Consider the following 22564-nt stretch of genomic DNA (forward strand, 5'->3'; position numbering starts at 1 on the left):
AGGACAGCCCTGGGCTTAATGATGGTCCTATCTATTCTACTGTCACAGAATGAGGTGTGAAATTAAGCTGGGCTAAGACCAAACTCAAGGCTCAGGGCTACACAGATACAGATATGGCACACCCCTTAATGTTAGTATCAGTCACTCACTCTCACAGAGCTGAACCAAACACACAAGCACACGCCCTGACCTCTATTAGGGAACACAATGGCGCTGTAAGGGGATCCCAATAAACAGCTCCCTGAGGATAACTGGAACACTAGAGGTATGTGTGGATATTGTTAGAGCTCATTCAATTAATACAGGTGTGCAAAAAATGAAAAGGGATTATCAATATCAACAGAAGAAGAAAAAAATGTGGAAGTAAAAGTAGTGGTGTGTGAGAGGCTGGTCTTGGACTGCCCTCTAGTGGGATTTGCTCCAGCATTCATACTTGACCAGTCGTTCGCTACAGTATATAACCAGTAGGACGTAACTCACCTCTCTACCCTTGTGTGTAACGAGCGCGGCCAGTGGCTTGGCGTAGAAGCGGCTGAAGCTAAAGCCCAGACAGCCGTACATACTGTTAGCCGTCAGCTTCAGAGCCTTCTGACGGATGTCATACTGCACACAGAGACAGAGAGATAGGACTGTGTTACTCAAGAAAAGCCACCACCTACGCATTTCAGCTTCAAGCAAGTGTGGTCTGGGTTATGAGTAACAAATCAGTTTTCTGAAACTGAAAATCACAACAGAGAGAAACCTGACAGCAGAAGTCGTTATGCATGTACCTGCAGGTAAAGGTCAGGGTTGAGGTCTTGTGCCTTCATCAGCTGTTTCACTTGTTTACGTCGTTCAACCAGCTTGCGAATCTCTTTGGGCAGAATTCCCATCTCCAGGTCGGCGTCCGGAACCTCTGGAATCTCATCATGGTCATGCTCCTTTTGGCACAGAAACAAGAAACGGTACTGTTCAAATACACACACACACACACACACACACACAGTGAGTCTCTCTCCGACTAAGACAGACATACACACACCTCAGTCTTCTTGCGTGTGCTGTGGGCCTCTCTCTGTACGGTGGTGAAGCAGATGTTGAACTCTTGAATGATGGAGGGGTACAGACTGTTGAAGTCCAGCAGCAATACAAACTTATCATAGAAACCTACAGGGAGTGAATAGGAGTTATTTCATCAAAATAAAATACATTTCGGTGCCACTCAGAATTCTTTGCTCCGGTGAATGTCACACTCTAGGATGCATTCTGACTAGCAGGGTACTTCATAGAAACACACGTCGGTCATTTTGATGGTGTCATTTTTATTTTTATATAGCATGATTCATATTAAACAAAGTCTGTAACAAAACAATAGTTACTACACACACCTTGTTCAATATGAAACCTAACGGAACTGTCCGTTTTATGGAACACACAAACCTTTTTCTGACAGTATGCCGGAAGCAAGTACAGTAGTCTCAAACAAAGACCATTTTATTTGGAGGGGGATTACATTTCCGGGAATGATTAAAAACACTTGAAAACAATCCAATACATGCTACAGTACTATTGATGAGGTGTGTAGACAACACTTAAGGTAAGGACAGGAGAATGTCCCCACGTGTTACTTTGTTACAGCATGGACATTTTGGGGCGAAATTCACACAGAATGTTACAAAAACATAATAGAAACTTCATAATGCACATATTAACCCCCCCCACCCCGACTCACCCACTTTGGGGTCCAGTACCAGTCCACCTGCATAGGCTGCTTTCTTTCTTCTACTCTTCCCTTTCCCAGAATCCCCCTCCTCCTCTCCCACTGCCTGAGTGAGGGAATGTGAGAGAGCAAAATGGAGAAAGTGAGATGGAGAGCGAGAAAAAAGTAGACAAACAGAGAAAGTGAGAAAAGGAGAGGTGAAGGTAAGAGAGAAAGGAAGAAAGTCCATCTTGCAGTAGGTCCATACGGTGAGTGAGTGATGACAGACAAATCTAAAATGTTTTATTACATTGGTAGGTTTCCTGTTCCTTTCAGTGCCAAAACCTAAATAAGCCAGACCTCAAAATCCCTAAAAACATGTGTGTTTAAACTTTAGTTTAGTGCATTTCTCTACCCTCTGGCTACGACACAAAGGAAACTAAATCAAGTGTCTAGTATTGGCCTCATGCATGTGTGTATACCAGTTCTTGTTGGGCCTTCTTGAAGGAGGGTTTGTCAGGCACAATGTAGTTCTTGTCATGGAAGGCATGGAGCAGCAGATACTCATTCCTTTCAGAACGACCCCCCATCAGAGTACGAGACTAGAGCGAGAGTGAGACGAGAGAGAAAAAGAGAGAGCGGGTTCATGTGTTAAGAATTACTCAGCATTTCACTCAACGGTGCGTGTGTGACTCTCTCACCAGTACGTTGCCTGCTATGTTTGTGATCTGCAGGGCGAGAGGCAGCACGTTGAGCTCACACATGATCTGGAGGATCAGCTTGGCATCCGTCCATGTCAACTCCAACAGGTACAACAGGTGGGGGGAGTCACTGATGGAGGGACAGACACAACAGGACCTTTACAGCTGAACTTTAGATTTTTATTGTGGGACCAATGTCGTGGAAGGATCAGAATTTGTTGGTAACATTTGTAAGATGTTTAATATTCATCAAATGTGTGTAAGTTACTTCTCATCAGAATGGTATTTTTGATAATACTGTGGCGAGGTTGCAGTTATCTGTTCTATGTCAAAACTAAGTTGCATGGGCCACAGAGAGGGGAGAGGTCAAAGTGTCATCATGTGTAAACATATCTTTTACTCCCTACCTTTTCTAGTGGGGAAAGAAGGGTGGCAGTGTCTGGAATCATTCTATGCTCCCTCTAATGTTGTTTTTATCTTAACCTATAGCCTCACCCTCCTCTCCGTGAATTTGTCCGGGAGGTTGTATTTTGAGTGGGTTGTATCTAAATGACAATTTGATATATGCCTGTTGATATGGAGGATTTGGTTTACGGTTCTGGGGTTTGGGAAAGGAGACAAAGCTGAACGATGAATTATGTCTATGCTGTCTGACTAGGTGTGTCTTTGCTATTAAAAGGAACTTAGTTGCATTGTAAGGGGACTCTCAGAAAGTTCACTGGGAGACACTGAATTATCTGAGAGTCACAGGATTGTGATAAGAGCTCATATAATTAAAGATGGACTTTTATAACTAACTCTGACGTGTGTATGTGTGGTTTGCTCCCATGATTTGGTAAATAGAGGAAATTTCCACGACACCAAGCACTCATATGTAGAGGCACACACACACACACCTGTAGAGGTTTTTGATGTTCTCAGCAGGTATAGTGGCTCGCTCAGTCTTCAGCACCTGAGCAGCCAGCTCAGTCAGGTGGTAGCTCTTACAGCGAATCAGCTCCTTGGCTGAAATCTCAACGTCACACACCAGACGGCCACAGGTGGCGCTCTTCTCTGCAAAGCCACTGCGACCCTACGCAGCACAGGCACCAGAGAGGAAGACCATTAACACCCACTCGAACCTCCACTATCCTTTGCTGTAGGCCTAGATATTTTTACATTTAAGTCATTTAGCAGACGCTCTTATCCAGAGCGACTTACAAATTGGTGCATTCACCTTATGACATGGACCAAAGCCACTGCAAAGGAGTGAGACATGTCTCCTTCATTATGCTTGCACTTTAGCTCAGTGTGCTAACATAATATTGAGTTGCTCTGAGGACCCAGGTTTCGAGTCCCTGATACTCACCCCTAGTTTGGGCATGTTGGACCTCTTGAGGCGTCCAATCTTGGACCAGTGGGGGACCTTACACACAGTGATTCTCTGAAGGAGCACTTCCAGGTCAAAGCCAAATATATCATGACCCTACAGGAAATAGATGAGAAGAGAGGTCAGCTGGGGTGTAAATATAGAGAGCAGTAATACAGAGTGGATTCTGAAAGTATTCAGACCCCTTCCCTTCCACATTTTCTTAAGCCTAATTCTAATTCTAAAATTGTAATTATTTTTCACTAAACCTACACACGATACCCAATAATGACAAAGCGAAAACAGGTTAATTTTTTTGTAGCAAATGTATAAAATAAAAATACCTTATTTACATACAAAAGTTTGGGGTCACAGACATGTCCTAATTTTCCATGAAAACATACATGAAATGAGTTGCAAAATGAAAAGGAAATATAGTCAAGACACTGACAAGGTTAGAAATAATGATTTTTAATTGAAATTGTGTCCTTCAAACTTTACTTTCGTCAAAGAATCCTCCATTTGCAGCAATTACAGCCTTGCAGACCTTTGGCATTCTAGTTGTCAATTTGTTGAGGTAATCTGAATAGATTTCACTCCATGCTTCCTGAAGCACCTTCCACAAGTTGGATTGGCTTGATGGGCACTTACGTACGATACGGTCAAGCTGCTCCCACAACAACTAAATAGGGTTGAGATCCTGTGACTGTGCTGGCCAATTAATTATAGACAGAATAACAGCTGACTTCTTCCCTAATTAGTTATTGCATAGTTTGGAGCTGTGCTTTGGGTCATTGTCCTGTTGAAGGAGGAAATTGGCTCAAATTAAGCGCCGTCCACAGGATATGGCATGGCGTTGCAAAATGGAGTGATAGCCTTCCTTCGTCAAGATCCCCTTTACCTTATACAAATCTCCCACTTTACACCACCAACAATCACCCCCAGGCCATCACATTGCCTCCACCATGCTTGACAGATGGCATCAAGCACTCCTCCAGCATATTTCATTTTTTTCAGCATCTCACAAATGTTCTTCGTTGTGAACCGAACACCTCAAACTTAGATTTGTCTGTCCATAACACTCGTTTCCAATCTTCCTCTGTCCAGGGTCTGTGTTCTTTGCCCATCTTAATCTTGTATTTTTATTGGCCAGTCTGAGATATGTTTTTTTCTTTGCAACTCTGCCTAGAAGGCCAGCATCCCGGAGTCGCCTCTTCACTGTTGACGTTGAGACTGGTGTTTTGCGGGAACTATTTAATGAAGCTGCCAGTTGAGGACTTGAGGCGTCCGTTTCTCAAACTAGACACTTGAATGTACTTATCCTTATGCTTAGTTTTGCACCACTCGTTCTATTCTGGTTAGAGCCAATTTGCGCTGTTCTGTGAAGGGAGTAGTACACAGCGTTATACCAGATCTTCAGCTTCTTGGCAATTTCTCGAATGGAATAGCCTTAATTTCTCTGAACAAGAATAGACTGACGAGTTTCAGAAGAAAGTGCTTTGTTTCTGGCCATTTTGAGCCTGTAATCAAACTCACAAATGCTGATGCTCCAGATACTCAACTAGTCTAAAGAAGGCCTACCTTTTTGAATCTTTAAAATCAGAAAAACAGTTTTCAGGTATGCTAACATAATTGCAAAAGGGTTTTCGAATGATCAATTAGCCTTTTAAAATGAAAAACTTGGATTAGCTAACAATGTGCCATTGGAACACAGGAGTGATGGTTGCTGATAATGGGCCTCTGTATGCCTACAGTGGCAAGAAAAAGTATGTGAACCATTTGGAATTACTTGGATAGCGGCATAAATTGGTCATCAAATTTGATCTGATCTTCATCTAAGTCACATCAATAGACAAATATAGTGTGCTTAAACTAATAACATACAAACTATTGTATTTTTCCTGTCTATAATGAATACATAATTTAAACATTCACAGTGTAAGTTTGAAAAAGTATGTAAACCCCAAGGCTAATAACTTTTCCCATAAGCCAATTGGAGTCAGGTGTCAGCTGACCTGGAGTGCAATCAATGAGGCGAGATAAGAGATGTTGGTTAGAGCTGCCCTGTGCTATAAAAAAAAACCTCAGAAAATTAGAGTTTGCTATTCACAAGAAGCATTGCCTGATGTGAACCATGCCTTGAACAAAAGAGATCTCAGAAGACTGAAGATTAAGAATTGTTGACTTGCATAAAGCTGGAAAGGGTCACAAAAGTATCTCTGTTCATCAGTCCACACTAAGACCAATTGTCTATAAAATGGAGAGAAGTTCGACACTGTTGCTATTCTCCCTAGGAGTGGCCATCCTGCAAAGATGACTGCAAGAGGACAGCGCAGAATGCTCAATGAGGTTAAGAAGAATCATATAGTGTCAGCTAAAGACTTACTGAAATCTCTGGAACATGCTAACATCTCTGTTGACGAGTCTACGATACGTAAAACACTAAACAAGAATGGTGTTCATGAGAGGACTCCACGGGAGAAGCCACTGCTGTCTAAAAAACAACATTGCTGCACGTCTGAAGTTTGCAAAAGTGCACCTGGACGTTCCACAGCGCTATTGGCACAATATTCTGTGGACAGATGAAACTACAGTTGAGTTGTTTGGAAGGAACACACAACACTATGTATGGAGAAAAAAAAGGCACAGCACACCAACTTCAAAACCTCATCCCAACTGTAAAGAATAGTGGAGGGAGCATCATGGTTTGGGGCAGCTTTGCTGCCTCAGGGCCTGGACAGCTTGCTATCATCGACGGAAAAATAAATTCCCAAGTTTATCAAGACATTTTGCATGGGAATGTTAGGCCATCTGTCCCCCAATTGAAGCTCAACATAAGTTGGGTGATGCAACAGGACAACGACCCAAAACACAGGAAGTAAATCAACAACGGAATTGCTTCAACAAAAGAAAATATGCCTTCTGGAGTGGCCCAGTCAGACTCCTGACCTCAACCCGATTGAGATGCTGTGGCATGACCTCAAGAGAGCAGTTCACACCAGACATCCCAAGAATATTGCTGAACTGAAACAGTTTTGTAAAGAGGAATGGTCCAAAATTCTTCCTGACTGTGCAGGTCTGATCAGCAACTACAGAAAACATTTGGTTGAGGTTATTGCTGCCAAAGGAGGGTCAACCAGTTATTAAATCCAAGGGTAAGAAGAAGGGCGGGGGTGTATGCTTTATGATCAATGAGTCGTGGTGTGATCATAACAACATACAGGGACTCAAGTCCTTTTGTTCACCTGACCTAGAATTCCTTACAATCAAATACCGACCGCATTATCTACCAAGATAATTCTCTTCGATTATAATCACAGTCTGGAATACACCCCCCCCCAAGCAAACACCGACAGCCCTAAAAGAACTAAATTGGACTCTATGTAAACTGGAAACCACATATCCTGAGGCTGCATTTATTGTAGCTGGGGATTTTAACAAGGCTAATCTGAAAACAAGGCTCCCTAAATTTTATCAGCACATCAATTGCGCGACCTGGGCTGTAAAAATCCTGGGTCATTGTTATTCTATCTTCTGCGACGCATACAAAGCCCTCCCTCGCCCTCCTTTCAGCAAATCTGACCACAACTCCATTGCTCCCAGAAACAAAAACAGAAAACGCCCGTGCTCAGGTCTGTTCAACACTGGTCCGACCAATCTGATTCCACGCTTCAAGACTGCGTTGATCACGTGGACTGGGATATGTTCCGGATAGCGTCGAACAACAACATTGACGTATACGCTGATTCGGTGAGCAAGTTTATTAGCAAGTGCATTGGTGATGTTGTATCCACGGCGAATATTAAAACCTTCCGCAACCAGAAACAGTGGATTGATGGCAGCAGTCGCACAAAACTGAAAGCGTGAACCACTGCTTTTAATTAGTAAAAGGCGACCGGAAACATGACAGAATACAAACAGTGTAGCTATTCCTTCCGCAAGGCTATCAAACAAGCTAAGCGTCAGTATAGAGACAAAGTAGAGTCACAATTCAACGGCTCAGACACGAGAGGTATGTGGCAGGGTCTACAGTCAACCACGGACTACAAAATAAAACTAGCCCTGTCGCAGACCCCAACGTCTTGCTCCCAGACAAACTAAACAACTTCTTTGCTCGCTTTGAGGACAATACAGTGCCACCGACACAGCCCACTATCAAAACCTGCGGGCTTTCCTTCACCGCAGCTAACTTGAGTAAAATATTTAAATGTGTTAACCCTCACAAGGCTGCAGGCCCAGATGGCATTCCTTGCCGTGTCTTCAGAGCATGCGCAGACCAGCTGGCTGGTGTGTTTATGGACATACAGTGGGGCAAAAAAGTATTTAGTCAGCCACCAATTGTGCAAGTTCTCCCACTTAAAAAGGTGCGAGAGGCCTGTAACTTTCATCATAGGTACACTTCAACTATGACAGATAAAATGAGAGAAAAAAATCCAGAAAATCACATGGCAGGATTTTTTATTAATTAATTTGCAAATTAATTATCACACTCCAAACTCAGCAATTAACACCCGAGTACCCTCCAAACTCATCATTCAGCTCGAGACCCTGGGTCTCAACTAGAGGTCGACCAATTAATCGGAATGGCCAATTAATTAGGGCCGATTTCAAGTTTTCATAACAATCGGGAATTGTTATTTTTGGACACCGATTTTGCCCAATTTTTTTTTGTTACACCTTTAAATAGTCTTTATTTAACTAGTCAAGTCAGTTAAGAACACATTCTTATTTTCAATGGTGGCCTAGGAACAGTGGGTTAACTGCCTGTTCAGGGGCAGAACGACAGATTTGTACCTTGTCAGCGCAGGGGATTAATTCTTGCAACCTTACAGTTAACTGGTCCAACGCAATAACGACCTGCCTCTTGTTGCACTCCACAAGGAGACTGACTGCCTGTTACGCGAATGCAGTAAGCCAAGGTAAGTTGCTAGCTGGCATTAAACTTATCTTATAAAAAACAATCAATCAATCATAATCACTAGTTAACTTCACATGGTTGATGATATTACTAGATATTATCTAGCGTGTCCTGAGTTGCATATAATCTGACTGAGCATACAAGCATAGAATTATCTAAGTATCCGACTGAGCGGTGGAAGGCAGAAGCAGGCACGTAAACATTCATTCAAACAGCACTTTCATGTGTTTTGCCAGCAGCTCTTCGTTGTGCGTCAAGCATTGCGCTGTTTATGATTTCAAGCATATCAACTCCCGAGATGTGGCTTGTGTAACCGAAGTGAAATGGCTGGCTAGTTAGCGCGCGCTAATAACGTTACAAACGTCACTCACTCGCTCAGAGCCTTGGAGTGGTTGTTTCCTTTGCTCTGCATGGGTAGCGCTGCTTCGAGGGTGGCTGTTGTCGTTGTGTTGCTGGTTCGAGCGCAGGGAGGAGCGAGGAGAGGGATGGAAGCTATACTGTTACACTGGCAATACTATAAGAACGTCCAATAGTCTAAGGTTAATGAAATACAAATTGTACAGAGAGAAATAGTCCTATAATAACTTCAACCTAAAACTTCTTACCTGGGAATATTGAAGACTCATGTTAAAAGGAACCACCAGCTTTCATATGTTCTCATGTTCTGAGCAAGCAACTGAAACGTTAGCTTTCTTACATGACAAATATTGCACTTTTACCTTCTTCTCCAACACTTAGTTTTTGCATTATTTAAACCAAATTGACCATGTTTCATTGCTTACTTGAGGCTATGTATTATATTAAGATACAACAATACTGAATGAACACTAATTGTAATTGTCATTATTACAAATAAAATAAAAATTGTCCGATTAATTGGTATTGGCTTTTTTGGTCCTCCAATAATTGGTATCGGCGTTGAAAAATCATAATCATAGTCTCAACCCCGCCCTGTGCAACTGGGTCCGGGACATTCTGACGGGACGCCCCCAGGTGGGGAGGGTAGGAAACAACATCTCCACCTCGCTGATCTACAACACTGGGCCCCACAAGGCTGCGTTCTCAGCCCTCTCCTGTACTCCCTGTTCACCCATGACTGCGTGGCCAAGCACGCCTCCAACTCAATCATCAAGTTTGCAGACGACACTACAGTGGTAGGCTTGATTACCAACAATGACGAGATGGCCTACAGGGAGGTGAGGGCAATCGGAGTGTGGTGTCAGGAAAATAACCTCACACTCAACGTCAACAAAACAAAGGAGATGAACGTGGACTTCAGGAAACAGCATTGGGAGCATCCCCTTATCCACATCGATGGGACAGTAGTGGAGAAGGTGGAACGTTTTAAGTTCCTTGACGTAAACATCACGGACAAACTGGAATGGTCCACCAACACTGACAGCATGGCGAAGGCACAACAGCGCCTCTTCAACCTCAGGAGGGTGAAGAAATTTGTCGTCACCAAAAACACACAAACTTCTACAGATGCACAATTGAGAGCATCCTGTCGGACTGTATCACCGCCTGGTACGGCAACTGCTCCACCCACAAGCGTAAGGCTCTCCAGAGGGTAGTGAGGTCTGCACAACGCATCACCGGGGGCAAACTACCTGCCCTCCAGGACACCAACACCACCCGATGTCACAGGAAGGCCAAAAAGATCACCAAGGACAACAACCACCCGAGCCACTGCCTGTTCACCCCACTATCATCCAGAAGACGAGGTCAGTACAGGTGCATCAAAGCTGGGACCAAGAGAATGAAAAACAGCTTCTATCTCAAGGCCATCAGACTGTTAAACAGCCATCACTAACATTGAGTGGCTGCTACCAACATACTGACTCAAATATCTAGCCACTTTAATAATTAAAAATTGGATGTAATAAATGTATCACTAGCCACTTTAAACAATGCCACTTTATATAATGTTTACATACTATACATTGCTCATCTCATATTTATGTACTGTACCACCTACTGCATCTTGCCTATGCCGTTCGGCCATCGCTCATCCATATATTTATATGTACATATTCTTAGTCATTCCTTTGTTGTGAAATTGTTAGATAACTTGTTAGATATTACTGCATGGTCAGAAGTAGAAGCACAAGCATTTCACATTAACATCTGCTAACCATGCGTGTGACCAATAAAATTTGAATACACATACTTTTCCCACCCTGCACTGTGAATGTTTACACAGTGTTCAATAAAAAAAGGTAGAAGTGTGTGTTATTAGTTTAAGCAATTATTAGTTTAAACAAATAAATCAATTTTAGAATAAGGCTGTAACGTAACATTTTGAAAAAGTCAAGGGATATGAATACTTTCCGAATGCAATGTATGAAAATTACATAAAGTAGCTCCTATGCAGTGCATATTCTCAATTAGCTTATTATGTCACTCATAAGTATCTCACATGAAGCCGGTCTGTATCTTTATGGTTCTGCTATGTAGCTCATAAGTAGCTGGTATGTAGTTTCCCGTCTTACTCACCACCACGATGTCAGGGTCAAGTTTGTGCATCTTGGCCAGGAAGAATCCCAGGAGAGTTCTCTCAGTGGCTGCTATCTCCACCTTACCATTCTGACAGTGAGGGTGAGAGAGAAATTCGAGGGTTGGGGGAAGGGGGGCGTCAGTGATCAAGTCAAAGGAGGAGAGGGACGCATTTCTATGTATTTGAACAGGGCTCTGACTCTTCACCTGCTAAAGGACAGGATTTCAGATAAACCAGTGTGGTGTTGTTCTGTCATCACTCACCTTCTTCTTTACGGCATCCATGAAGTCATAGGGGAAGATACAGTCGTTGGGTTTACTGACCACTAAAACACACAAAGGACAGAACACTGAGTAAGCAAACATTTGAGACAGTGAAAAAAGCCAGAACATCCTTCCCCTCCCCTCCCTCCCTCCCTTCCTCCCTCCCAGGTTGTGACACCAACTCACCACAGAAGTGTGTCTGGTAGGGGGGTTGAGGGGGGGCCTTGTCCAGGTGGAAACTGTGGTGGACCAAGGCAGCCAGGGACACAATCTAGCGATGGACAGGAAGCAGGAAATAATAGGTAAGGTTCAGGCCAGTTGCATCACTAATTATTTAGCCAAGTCTAATTAGTCAGAGTCACTATCACACGCAATCACACCACACAGAGAGTCAGCGAGAGAGAGCTAGAAACGGGGTTCGTACAGACAGTGGCATGTTAAATTTAAAGACTTAAACACAAATATTCTAATATCCCCAACATTTTCCATACGCACAAAAGGCAGGGTTGAATCTACATTTGTCGGGCATTTTAGCTCTCAATGTGACGTTAGGTGGCACCTAATCATTCAGTTCTGTACCTGCCTGGCTGAGTGCCAGTGTGGGTGAAATGAGCGAGCTCACCTGGCAACCACAGCACGAAATTCACAAGACCAATATATTTTTCTAATATTTTTGATAAACATATTTGTTCATAATCTGTGCTCCTCTCAATTTAATTCAAGTACATTTCAAGTACCAACTTGAGAAAATGTCTGATTTTCAAGGTATTCCAGTACTTCAATTTCAGAGTGCCTTATTGAAGTACTTTAAGCACTTTGTGCAAACCCTGGATAGAGAGAGAAGGTGGATGGTTTCAGAAAACTCCAGACATGTAGGATTAATGTGTAACCATGGCTTTTCAGCCCCTTTGCTGCTCATTGGCTGGAAAATTTGAAGAATAACATGCAAACACAGAGGTAACGAGCTGTGGTGCCACGGAGAGGGTGTAACCAAAGCTAATCCAACAGGCCATCAGATCACAGAAAACATATAAAAGACAACAGAAACATACAGTTTCTACCATAACAAACCATCCCTACACTAGCCATAACAGGATTCCAATGGAGACCATCAGGGTTGTCGCATCCTAATAAAGGGATTATTTGCTATCTGAAAAAGAAAAATGTATCTTATTGTATTTAAAGCCATATCATTTCATATTTACCTACCCACAATAAAAAGGAAAGTAAAAAGGAGACCTTGTTAAAACAAGTGTTGCACTACATGCAATAACATCCACTATCCATTTTGATTGGAATGTGCATTATCTATCTATGGGCCGATTGATTTGATAAGAGATGGGCCCATTGTTCAAGTGAATGACAGACTTAGTCATTTACTAGATTACTCACAGTGAGAGTGTAGCAATATAACTCATAGAATGGGAACATTATCTCCTCAGACCGTGTCAATGCCATAGAATGGGAATATCTGATCTAGTGTCTGAATGGGAATGTGTTCTAGGAATTCTAATTCTATGGGTTAGTTAAAGGGTACTTGTTCCACTTGTTAGTTCCACCTAGACTAAAAACTGCAACAAGAAAATAACAAATACATTTTTAATGACATACCTACAGTAGGAGAATAGGCTACCAGTGCAGCAAGTAAGCTTTCTTGACTTGGACTGTCGGAAATGCATTTTTTTCAACACGTCTGACCTTTGTTAACCAGCTGCTCTTGGTGAAATGTGTTTGGAGTTACCTTTCTAGCTAATAGACTATGTTAAGGGTTTACACCTCCTCTTCCAATTATAATCTATCTACCAAATATATTACATTTTAAAATGTTGATTACTTCTCCTTGCCATTATCATTCACCTGATAAGATGTTACATTTCCCCCCCCGTTTAGGTATGATGGTTTGCCTGGGAGGGGGTCCCTGGGCAAGAGAAGGTTGAAAACCCCTGATCTTAACATATGACAGAGAGACAGACCTCGTTGTGGTGTGTCTTGGGGTTCTGTACAGTCTTCAGGCTGATGGACATGACAGTGAGAGGTGGAGGAGGCAGATCTTTGACCACAGTGACCAGGTCACTACGCATCGCCACTGCTTCCACCTTACACCAGCTCACAGGCACGCTGCTCAACTCTACAGGGAGACCGGAGAGAGGGTTAGAGGTGTGTGTGTTGCTTGTTTGTGTGAGTGTGTGACTATGAGAGAGTGCGTTTGAACATCTGTGTGTCTCAGAGCGTGTGTGTCGTCTTACGTGGGGTCTTGATGTCCAGCCAGCAGGGTCCTTTGATCTTCCTGCTGAGGAGGAAGTGCTCCAGGCTGGAGGTGTTGGTTCCAAACACCTTGGAGAAAGTCGCACCCTTGAGGTCCGAGGGCAGAGACGGATACTCAGCCTACACAAAAAATACAATAAACAATGGATAAGACATATATATATATGAGAGAGAGAGAGCGATATGAGAGAGAGAGAGCGAGAGAGAGAATACTCACAGAGTATCTGACTTCCAGGTACTCGGACTCTGTAGGGACATCAGCGATCTCAAAGGCGTAGCTCTTCTCCACTTTCTACAGAGGGAAACAGAGAGCACAGTCAGTCAGCCTATCAACTAATCATTCAACGTGTCTATAATAAACATACTAAGGAAGTCATGAAATGAACATTGGTTCCCATGTTTAGGCTACTTCCTGGTCTCTGCTAAGAAAGGGAAAGGAGTATAGCTAGTCAGTTGTACAACTGAATGCATTCAACTGAAATGTGCCTTCCGCATTTAACCCAACCCCTCTGACATCATTCTGTAAGTCTAATCCTTCTCTATCTGGTCCGAGGGGAGACGGGCACAGACCTTGGACTTGAACTTCATGATCTTAAACTTCTCAGAGAGGTCATTGACCTCCTGGTAGACGTCCATCATCCCCACCGGAGTGTCTGTCTCCTCGCCTGTCTTTGGGTTCACCATCTGTCAATAACAACACACAACCAATAAGGAGACCCATTATAAAAACACACAACCTACCAGAAGAGCAATCACAAAACACACAACACAGTATTAGGTGGAAACGTCAACCTTCCGTAATAAAGCTCATCAGAGACAGTTTGTGTCACAGTTGATTCCAATAGTAGTCTAACATTGTGTGAAAACGTGGATATTCTGGAGTAGCTGATCATGTGACAGGAAACAGGACTCACGCGTTCGCGGGGCAGGAAGTGCATGGTCCTCTCGATGTTCTTCACTGACACACAGCAGCTGACGTGGGCCTTGGCTGACTCGATCCACACCTTACCAAATAGGTACACCACACCTGGAAAACACATTACATAACCATAAAATGACCACATCTTAACATGCCACATTTTGTTTGGGAAGGGCTCACTTTCTTGGTTGTTTTAGTGAGGATTCCTGGACATCTGATTGGTAATATGAACTCGGTTGGCTGTAATAGTCTATGGGTTAAGTAAGACCACACCTGTTTGGCTGTACTAGTCCATGGGTTTGGTAAGAACTCACCTGGTTGGCTGTATTGGTCCTCGAAGGCATCCAGCCAATAGAAGCGGAACATGAGCTCTCCCTCTGGCCCCTCGGCCAATGGGAGACGGCTGGGGTCGACTTGCACCTCCACGGGGGCCTCACTGTCCCCCTCCTCCTGACCCCAAGCCCCCCCCAGCTTGCCCCTCCTGGAGGAACAGGATATATGGGCTAATAAGGTTCTCATGATCCAGTGGTTGCTACTGTAAACCACTGGAAGTAAAAATACTTGAAAGTTCTACTTAAGTAGCTTTTTGGGGTATATGTACTTTACTATTTATATAGTAAATATAAAGAAAATAATGTACTGTTTACTCCATATATTTTCCCTGATACCCAAAAGTACTCATTACATTTTGAATGCTTAACAGGACAGGAAAATGGTCTAATTCACACACTTATCAAGAGAACATCCCTGGTCATCCCTACTGCCTCTGATCTGGCGGACTCACTAAACACAAATGCTTCATTGGTCAATTACGTCTTGAGTGTTGGAGTGTTCCCCTGACTATCCATAATATAAAAGAAAGTCATGCCGCCTGGTTTGCCTCATAAGGATTTTGAAATTATTTATACTTTTACTTATTTTAGAAATTTCATTTACTTTTGATACTTAAGTATATTTAAAACCAAATACTTTAACTCAAGTAGTATTTTACTGGTTGATTCACTTTTACTTGGGTAAAAGTAAAGATACCTTAATAGAAAATGACTAAAGTATGACAATTGAGAACTTTTTCCACCACTGATGTAAACACACACACACACACAAAGGTATTTGGCCTCGACTCATAGTATAACCCATAGAGATAGAAGACTAGTGCCCAAAAGCCTATTTCAGCATTGGCAGCGCCACTGTGGACTTTCACCATTTTTGAAGTAGTCAACTTGGTGGGACTTCATATGGGTTAAGGAAGGACCACATAATTCCTACTCAAGTCACCATGAGGGATCAGCCAATTAATTATACGTGAGCAAACATTCCATAAATGCAGGTGCCAGTAAATAACAAACAATGACTTTGTACCTGTTCAAACAGTATGCAGCCTTTCAGTTTGTTTGCCAACTCATAAAGTAGAAGAAAATGGACTACTTCAAAATAGAGATGGCCTCAATGGCACTGCCTGTGCTCTCACAGACACCATAATGGGACAGATACAATGATGCCATGTCTAGCAAAGTCTATGGTAGAACCACTAACAGGAGACAAGCAAGTAGACACACACTCACAGTAGGACCAGGTCCTGTGGTTCTGCTTTAGGTTCCACTTTAACAGCTGGTTTGGTCTCTGGCTCCTCCTCTTCATTTGTAGGCCAATCCTTTTCCTGTTCAAGCCCCACCTCCATGGGTTCGTCAAAGTCCACCCCGTCAAACTGCAGAGAGTTGTCCTCTGGGAGAGAGGGGAAGGGAGAGAGATTGATTGAGAGATGGACAGACTGACAGCTATTGGGGAAAAGGAAGCGTTTCCCCTTGGATCGTTGGTGTGGCCAATGGTGCACTCTCCGACTGAACATTTTAGATGCCCTCTTAGCTGTGGAATCAATTTTGCTGTTTTAAACCTAATTTCCCACAATTCTACTCATTTGGCCATGGGGTTTAGAGAAAATGTGCAGTTTTAAAGTAACTGTCCAGTGAAATTCTCCCTTTTAAAAGTTTACATTCTGTTAAAAATAATGTTTTTGTTCTGTACTCGTATGTGGCCAATGCATAAATTGGGAGAAAAAAATAAAAAGCACTTAAAACCCCACCTCAAACTTCTATCTTAAAGCATTTCAATACTTGCTATTTCCTTACAGAATAAGTCATATTCCTGAGGAAGATGAGCTGGCAAATCAGCGGTCTAGAAGAGGATGAGCTGGCCAATAAGCGGCCACACCATTCAAACAAAAAAAGCTGCCTTTTAATATAATTATACTGAACATAAATAAACACAACATGCAACAATTTTAAAGATGAATCAGGCCCTAATTTATAGATTTCACACAACTGGGAATACAGACACGCATTGGTTGGTCACAATATCTTTAAAAAAAAAAAAGTTTTTTAAAGTACGGGCGTGGATCAGAAAACAAGTCAGTATCTGGTGTGATCACTCTCTACTGCACAAGCTCTCTCTAACTCTGAATGCTCGACTATGAAAAGCCAACTGACAATTACTACTGAGGTGCTGAACTGTTGCACCCTCTACAACCATTGTGATTATTATTTGACCTTGCTGGTCATCTATGAATGTTAGAACATCTTGGCCATGTTCTGTTATAATCTCAACCCGGCACAGCCTGGCCACCCCTCAAAGCCTGGTTCCTCTAAGTTTCTTCCTAGGTTCCTGCCTTTCTACTGAGTTCCTCCTAGCCATCATGCTTTGCTTGCTGTTTGGGGTTTTAGGCTGGGTTTCTGTACAGCACTTTGGTGACATCGGCTGATGTAAAAAGGGGCTTTTTAAATTAATTTGATTGATTACCATTTGCCTCATGCAGCGCAACACATCTCCTTCGTATAGAGTTGATCAGGCAGTTGATTGTGGCCCATGGACTGTTGTCCCACTCCCCTTCAATGGCTGTGAAAAGTTGCTGAATATTGGCAGGAACTGGAACACGCTGTATTACATGTCAATCCAAAACATGCTCAATGGGTGATACCAAACATGCTCAAACATGCTCAATGGGTGACATGTCTGGTGAGTATGCGGGCCATGGAAGTACTGGGACAGTTTCTGCATCCAATAATTGTGTATAGATTCTTGCGACATGGGGCCTGCATTATCATGCTGAAACATGAGTGGAGGCGACAGATGAATGGCGCGACAATGGGCCCCAGGATCTCATCACGTTATCTCTGCGCCTTCAAAATTGACAGATTTGAATGCAATTGTGTTTGTTGTCTGTAGCTTTTGCCTGCCCACACCATAACACCACTGCCACCATGAGGCACTCTGTTCACAACGTTGACATCAGCAAACCGCTCACCAACAACACTTTACAGGTTGTCTGCCATCTGCCTGGTACAGTTGAAAACCGGCTTCATCCGTGAACAGCACACTTCTCCAACGTGCCAGTGGCCATCAAAGGTGAGCATTTGCCCACTGAAGCAGATTACGACACAGAACTGCAGTCAGGTCAAGACCCTGGTGAGGACAACGAACATGCAGATGAGCTTCCCTGACAGCTTGTGCAGAAATTATTGTTGTGTAAACCCAGTTTCATCAGCTGTCAGGGTGGCTGGTCTCAGACGACCAGGTAAAGAAGCCGGATGTGGAGAGAAATAATCTTTGCGTGTATGGAACATTTCTGGGATCTTTTATTTGAGCTCATGAAACATGGGACCAACAATTTACATCTTGTGTTTATATTTTAGTTCAGTGTACAATTTTTTGGAAGGAAAACTATTTCACTCATATTGTAAGTAATTATAGGTCATATATTATAGGAACCTGGAAACACTGGAAAATTCATATGCTATCCAAGTGATTCAAACATAAAATCAATGGCGGCCCCATGCCATTTTTTTATTTGAGATTTTCTAGTTTTTATTCTGATGGTTGTTAGTTCTCAAACGTGATATTATTTAAAAATATATAGCTCCATCATCTTTTCTACATACTTTATATCTGGTTTTAGTCGTTTAAGTTTACACTGAAAATGTTTTTACATCAGATCTTTTGGAGTAGCATCCACAATTAAGCAGAATATAGGGAAAACACTGAAAGGGTTAGCCGAGAGCTGGTTTACCAAAGAGATTGAAGGAAGAATCCAAACTATATTTTAGTAATTATTTGCTTTAAAAAAACTGTTAATACCGGTCCCAAATGTTTTGCATGTCAGCAGTGAAGTTTTCAAGATATTGGACTTTCAAGAAGCAAAAATGTGTCACATGCCACATCAAAAATGCATCATGATGTGGCAAGCGACACCTTGCTTCTTGAAAGTTTCACTGACATGCAAAAATGCAATTTCAGCCTGGGGTGCCAGGTCTTAATACAGTCCCCAAATGTTTTGCATCTACCTATCAATTTTGGTACATTAACATTAGTATTTCATTTTGTCGTAAATTCCTGAGAAGACCCTGCCACAGGGTCATAGAGGACAAAGGAATTCCTTCCACCTCACAGAACTCGAGGTACGAACAAATTTCATATTCCAGAGAAAGTATAAAAGATCGGTGAAGAATCCAGCTACGAACTGGTCCGTTTGTCACAACTTGGGGAATCTCATGGGAGATGGTGTGGCCACATTACCATAACACTGTTTATATAATAGCCTCAGATAAGAGGTTTACATCTAATTGTTGTATAAGATGAATGAGTGAGTATGATACTGTTTGTATTGAACTAAATCAGAGGACCGCCGCTGAGACCAGTAGGGTCAGACATCCTGGGACAGCCCTTCCGAATAAAACCCCGACTCGGGTTTTCGATGAGCAGACCGAGCTTACCTCAATTACGAGATGGCTAAAGGTTGCAGACCATGTTTTTATCCTTTAGGAAGAAGACAAAGAATGTAAACCATTGCTGAATCTTTTAACCATACCACGTGGTTAAACTCTTAGACTATCAATAGACAGAATACGAACAAGTCTTTGATATTAATTACTAGTCTGCAGCTAGGAATTTGGTTCACTGAACGTGAAGAACAACAACCGCCGAAACATCCATTCTATAAAGAAACAAATGAATGTCACTCTGAACTATCCACTATAACCACGATAGAGAGAGAGGACAATTCTACAAAATAAATGAACTTTTCACCAGCGATCAAGACGACACACCGAGCGCAAATATATATATTGATTGCAATTGTTCCCGAATGAGTGAGCGTTCATGTGCAAAGGATTAGCATTTCAATTGTTACAATTATCACTTTGTAGTGACTTCTTAGTTGACCCCCACTTCCCCTTTTGTCTAACAAGCCTCCATGCCGGTTTAGCCCACTAGGGCACATTCTCATTTCATGTAACCACATTTACCTTGTTTGTTTGTTTGTTTGTTTATGCATTTCTGTGAATTACTTAGTAATAAATAAATCATTTAAGACAATCGATGTATGGATGACTCATAGTGAAGACTGGGTTCGTGCAGATAACCAACAATTTACAACTTTGGAATGAGACTAAAGTGAGGTAAAGTAAATAATTCATTAATTCGAAGACTAATTGATCAGATAAAATATCTGAAAAGTTATTTTAGGAAATTATAACTTTGTAATCTGAATATTTTTCCTTGGTGCCCCAACTTCCTAGTTAATTACATTTACAGGATTAATCAGTTGATCGCGTAATTCTAATGAGAGAATCTTTGATAAAAACTATGTCTTCAATTTAATGATAGGAAAGACACGACACCATACTACTATCAACGTTTTGAATTTTTACCACTTTAAAATGGACATACATCAAACATTTCAAAGCTAACTACATTGAATTACATCATTTCAAAGGCCATTTCAAAGAGAATGTTACAAACTGGACTACATTTAGTAACTTACTTTGAAGGGACGGTGATTGGGTCTAAATAGGTGTTTGGTCTTAATTCAGTGTACTTATCTTTAACTGACATTTCCTGAAAGTCAGACTCATCCCACACAACACACAACTCATTTATCTAAGCTTCAGAAGCATCTGCATCCACCAAATGTGTGGACAAAATTCCTGTCATTCCCGTGAAGAAAAGACAAATACAGGGGGCAGAGATTGGGGTGCCTTGTGAGAATTTGTTGGCGAGTGGTCAATCCACCTCTACCATCTGTTCTATTGGCCAACATGCAATCACTGGAGAATAAACTGGATGATCTCCGTTCGAGAGTATCCTACCAACAAGACATGTAATATCTTATGTTTCACAGTCGTGGCTGAACGACGACACGGATAATAAACAGTTAGCTGGGTTTTCCGTGCGTCGGCTAGACAGATCAACTACGTCTGGTAAGACAAGGGGTGGGGGTATGTGTCTATTTGTCAATAACAGCTGGTGCGCGATGCCTAATATAAAGGAAGTCTCTAGGTATTGCTCGCCTGAGGGAGAGTACCTCGTGATAAGCTGTAGACCACACTATCTACCAAGAGAGTTCTCATCTACATTATTCGTAGCCGTCTATTTACCACCACAGACCGATGCTGGCACTGAGACTGCACTCAACCTACTCTATAAGGCCATAAGCAAACAAGAAAATGCTCCCTTGCCCTCCATTTGGAAAATCTGACCATAATTATATCCCCCTGATTCCTGCTTACAAACAAAAACTAAAGCAGGAAGTACCCGTGACTTGCTCAATACGGAAGTGGTCAGATGACACGGATGCTACACTACAGGAGTGTTTCGCTAACACAGACTGGAATATGTTCGGGGATTCATCCAATGGCATTGAGGAGTACACCACCTCAGTGATCAGGCTTCATCAATAAGTGCATCAACGACGTCGTCCCCACAGTGACCGTACGTACATGTCCAACCAGAAGCCATGGATTACAGGCAACATACGCATCGAGCTAAAGGCGAGAGCTGCCCCTTTCAAGGAGTGGGACACTAATCAGGACATTTTTCTTTTTAAAACACGCTATGTCCTCAGACGAATCATCAAACAGGCAAAGCATCAATGCAGGAGTAAGATTGAATCCTACTACACCGGCTCAGACACTCGTCAGATGTGGCAGGGCTTAAAAACTATTATGGACTACAAAAGGGAACCCAGCCGCGAGCTGCCCAGTGACGTGAGCCTACCAGACGAGCAAAATGCCTTTTATGCTCGATCCTCAAAAGCTCTTCAACTGCACCATCGAGAGCATCCTGACCGGTTGCATCACCGCCTGGTATGGCAACTGCTCGGCATACGACCGACCGACCGTAAGGCGCTACAGCGGGTACTGCGTACAGCCTAGTACATCACTGGGGCCAAGCTTCAGCAATCAAAGGATCTATATACGAGGAGGTGTCAGAAGAAGGCCCAGAAAATTGTCAGACTCCAATCACCCAAGTCATAGACTGTTCTCTCGGTTACTGCACGGAAAGCGGTACCGGAGCACCAAGTCTAGGTCCAAAAGGCTCCTTAACAGCTACTACACCCAAGTCATAAGACTGCAGAACAATTAATCAAAAGGCCACCCGGACTATTTACATTGACAACCACCACCTATTCCACTATTCTATTTAGTAATACTAACCACTATTCTATTTAGTAAATATTTTCTCAACTTTATTTCTTGAACTGCATTGTTGGTTAAGGGCTTGTAAGTAAGCATTTCACGGAAAGGTCTACACCTGTTGTATTCGGCACGTGACAAATAAAATATAATATGATTGCCGATTTAAACCAAATGCTTGATTAAAAAGCACTTTCGATTTATATTTTTAGTCTAGAACTAGGCTTAATCTGGGTCCAGGAAACCGGCCCAGCGAGTGCTAGATTAACTCCTAGTCTGATTTCTTACCCTCCTCAATTTCTTCCACCTTCACTCTCTTCTTCTCCACTGGGACGGAGGGCCTGGAGGTGGGGAGGCGGGAGGGCACCCGGGGAGTCAGCTCACCAGGAGGAGGGTGTTTCACCTTTGACCCCTGGGCAGATGGAGACTCCTGCGATGGAGGGAAGTGACACATTACAACAGGAAGAAGACCAGGGGTGTACTCAGTAACGTTTGGCCTTAATGGAATATTA

The 22564-nt window shown here is 42.6% G+C and overlaps 1 protein-coding gene across 1 annotated transcript in view; it reads right to left on the bottom strand.

Annotated features, from left to right (window-relative positions):
• pola1 (polymerase (DNA directed), alpha 1) overlaps window positions 1–22564 on the bottom strand; it is a 95951-nt gene that overhangs the window by 70914 nt on the left and 2473 nt on the right. Inside the window, exons 8-26 of the mRNA XM_046292597.1 lie at window positions 22341–22482; window positions 16152–16311; window positions 14904–15070; window positions 14585–14697; window positions 14241–14354; window positions 13888–13962; window positions 13652–13790; window positions 13379–13533; window positions 11592–11676; window positions 11406–11467; window positions 11142–11231; window positions 3728–3844; window positions 3276–3451; window positions 2380–2509; window positions 2161–2280; window positions 1712–1805; window positions 1022–1146; window positions 771–920; window positions 481–603 (exon numbers count right to left, since the gene is read on the bottom strand). Coding sequence (XP_046148553.1) covers window positions 481–603; window positions 771–920; window positions 1022–1146; window positions 1712–1805; window positions 2161–2280; window positions 2380–2509; window positions 3276–3451; window positions 3728–3844; window positions 11142–11231; window positions 11406–11467; window positions 11592–11676; window positions 13379–13533; window positions 13652–13790; window positions 13888–13962; window positions 14241–14354; window positions 14585–14697; window positions 14904–15070; window positions 16152–16311; window positions 22341–22482 — 2337 coding nt within the window. The remainder of the gene's footprint in view (window positions 1–480; window positions 604–770; window positions 921–1021; window positions 1147–1711; window positions 1806–2160; window positions 2281–2379; window positions 2510–3275; window positions 3452–3727; window positions 3845–11141; window positions 11232–11405; window positions 11468–11591; window positions 11677–13378; window positions 13534–13651; window positions 13791–13887; window positions 13963–14240; window positions 14355–14584; window positions 14698–14903; window positions 15071–16151; window positions 16312–22340; window positions 22483–22564) is intronic.

The sequence above is a fragment of the Oncorhynchus gorbuscha genome, linkage group LG12 (genome assembly GCF_021184085.1).
Source record: "Oncorhynchus gorbuscha isolate QuinsamMale2020 ecotype Even-year linkage group LG12, OgorEven_v1.0, whole genome shotgun sequence".
NCBI classification, from domain to species: Eukaryota; Metazoa; Chordata; class Actinopteri; order Salmoniformes; family Salmonidae; genus Oncorhynchus; species Oncorhynchus gorbuscha.